This window comes from Penaeus monodon, chromosome 20 (genome assembly GCF_015228065.2).
Source record: "Penaeus monodon isolate SGIC_2016 chromosome 20, NSTDA_Pmon_1, whole genome shotgun sequence".
Classification (NCBI taxonomy): domain Eukaryota; kingdom Metazoa; phylum Arthropoda; class Malacostraca; order Decapoda; family Penaeidae; genus Penaeus; species Penaeus monodon.
The window spans coordinates 19,390,968-19,393,041 of record NC_051405.1 but is presented as its reverse complement, the minus strand read 5'-3'; the positions used below and the strand labels follow the sequence as shown (position 1 = coordinate 19,393,041).

At 40.5% G+C, this 2,074-nt stretch overlaps 1 protein-coding gene across 1 annotated transcript in view; it reads left to right on the top strand.

Annotated features, from left to right (window-relative positions):
• Positions 1-2,074, top strand: part of LOC119585939 (exportin-2-like) — a 2,889-nt gene extending 815 nt beyond the window's left edge. The window contains 5 exon segments of the mRNA XM_037934655.1: positions 225-413; positions 569-799; positions 802-894; positions 897-992; positions 995-2,074. Coding sequence (XP_037790583.1) covers positions 225-413; positions 569-799; positions 802-894; positions 897-992; positions 995-2,046 — 1,661 coding nt within the window. The 3' untranslated portion in view covers positions 2,047-2,074.

Here is a 2,074-nt window from a genome sequence, read left to right as displayed (position 1 = left end):
ATTTATATGACATACTGTACATTACAGAGGGTTACTGTTATAAAATATTTTTTAAGATACTATTGTACAAATTTGAGGGTGATAGAAAAATAGAGATTGAGGATGTTTGGTATGTAGGTAATTTTTAAGAAAAAAAAAAAATGCAATTTGTATAATATAGATTCAGTAGTAGCCAGGCAGTTTTTTAGTCCCTTGGGAGATTTAAATGAAACCCATCTTTACAGTCCATGTTGCCACATATGGAGAGAAACAAACGAGTGTGGAGAAAAAAAGTAGCTGCTATTTACCTTGTGACAAACCCCTTTCGGCCAAGGGACATACTGCTCGTCATGGAGCCACTCAGATTAATGAGTTGGTTAACATCACAGAATTCTATCAAAATCACATCCTTCCAGAGTTACAGAATCAAGATGGTAAGTTACAAATTTTGGTCTGCATTCTCTTTAAAGATCATATCTGGAAGCATAGATTATCAAATAGTAACATTAACTGTAGTATTGTTTTTTAGAATAATGAAGTGTGTTGAAATATTTAAACAGTTGTTTTACACTAATATTTGCATTTCCAGTCAACCGTCTACCAGTGCTGAAAGCTGAGGCCATCAAATATGTCATCAGCTTTCGCAGTGCTCTTCCCTTTGATGCTGTCAAATTGTGCATCCCAGATCTTGCCCGTCTCATAACGGCCCAGTCACCTGTTGTGCACACCTATGCAGCAGCAGCCATTGACAAGATCTTCCTTCTCAGGCTGAATAATCAGCCCCTGGTACAAAAGAATGATGTTTCACCCTCAGCTGCAGTGCTTACACAAACCTCCTTGGAGCACTGACTATACAGGGTTCAGAACAGAATGAGTATGTAATGAAAGCCATGATGAGAGTGACAAGCATCATCGAAGGGATTTAATGCAACATGCTGGTCTTGTAGTACCTCAGCTTGTTGTCAAGTTGCAACAAGTTGCAAAGAATCCCACAAAACCACATTACGTCCATTATTATTTGAGACTTTGTCTCTGGTCATCAAAACTGTCTGTAATTCTGTGGATGGTGCTGTAGGAGAGTTTGACAGGAACCTCTTCCCAGTCTTCCAGGAAATCTTGCAGAATGAGATTGATAGCCTTATCCCTTATATATTTCAGATAATTTCTCTCTTACTGGAGAGACAAAAAGCTGAAGTTCCAGAGGCTTACCTATCATTGTTGCCTTTCTTAGTAATGCCAGTGTTATGGGAGAGACCAGGCTATGTGGTGCCCATGGTGAGGCTGTTACAAGCATACATTGAAAAGGCTCATGGCCAGATAGTGCAGATGGGCAAGTTGGAAGCTGTTCTTGGTGTATTCAACAAGCTTAATGCATCCAAGACAAATGACCATGAAGGGTTCTATCTTGTCCAGTGTATGCTCTTGCATATGCCCAAGGAAGTCCTTAACAGTTATTGGAATCAGATCTTTGCCATTATGTTTAGGCGCTTGACTTCAAGCAAAACCACAAAATATGTAAAATCTCTCTTGGTATTCTTTAGCTTGTTTGCCTGCCAACATTCAGGAGCACGCCTCATACAAATTATTGATAGCCTCCAGGCAGGAATGTTTAGCATGGTTGTTGAAAGACTGATTGTGCCTGACCTACAGAAGGTCTCTGGTGAAATAGAGCGCAAGATATGTGCAGTTGGACTCAGTGGTTTGCTGGCAGATCCTACTTTGTATAATGGTAATTATGCAGCACTTTGGGCCCCATTACTAGAGGCAGTCGTGAAATTATTTGAATGTCCTGAAGATAGTTCATTGCCTAATGGGGAACATTTTATTGAAATTGAAGACATTCCAGCTTTCCAAGGTTCGTCAGCCAGACTGATGCATGCAGCTAGAAGTGATATAGACCCCCTAAAGGGACAAGTAGAAAATCCTCCGGTTTTCTTAGCACAACAGCTCTCTCAGTTATCGCAAGCTAACCCTGGCACTCTCCAAGGGCGCCTTGCACAGATGAACACAGAGGTACAGGCACACATCATGAAGTATTTACAAATGGCAGGATGCAGTCTGGCATAAAGAGTTGAAAGCATTTGTGATTCTGTGA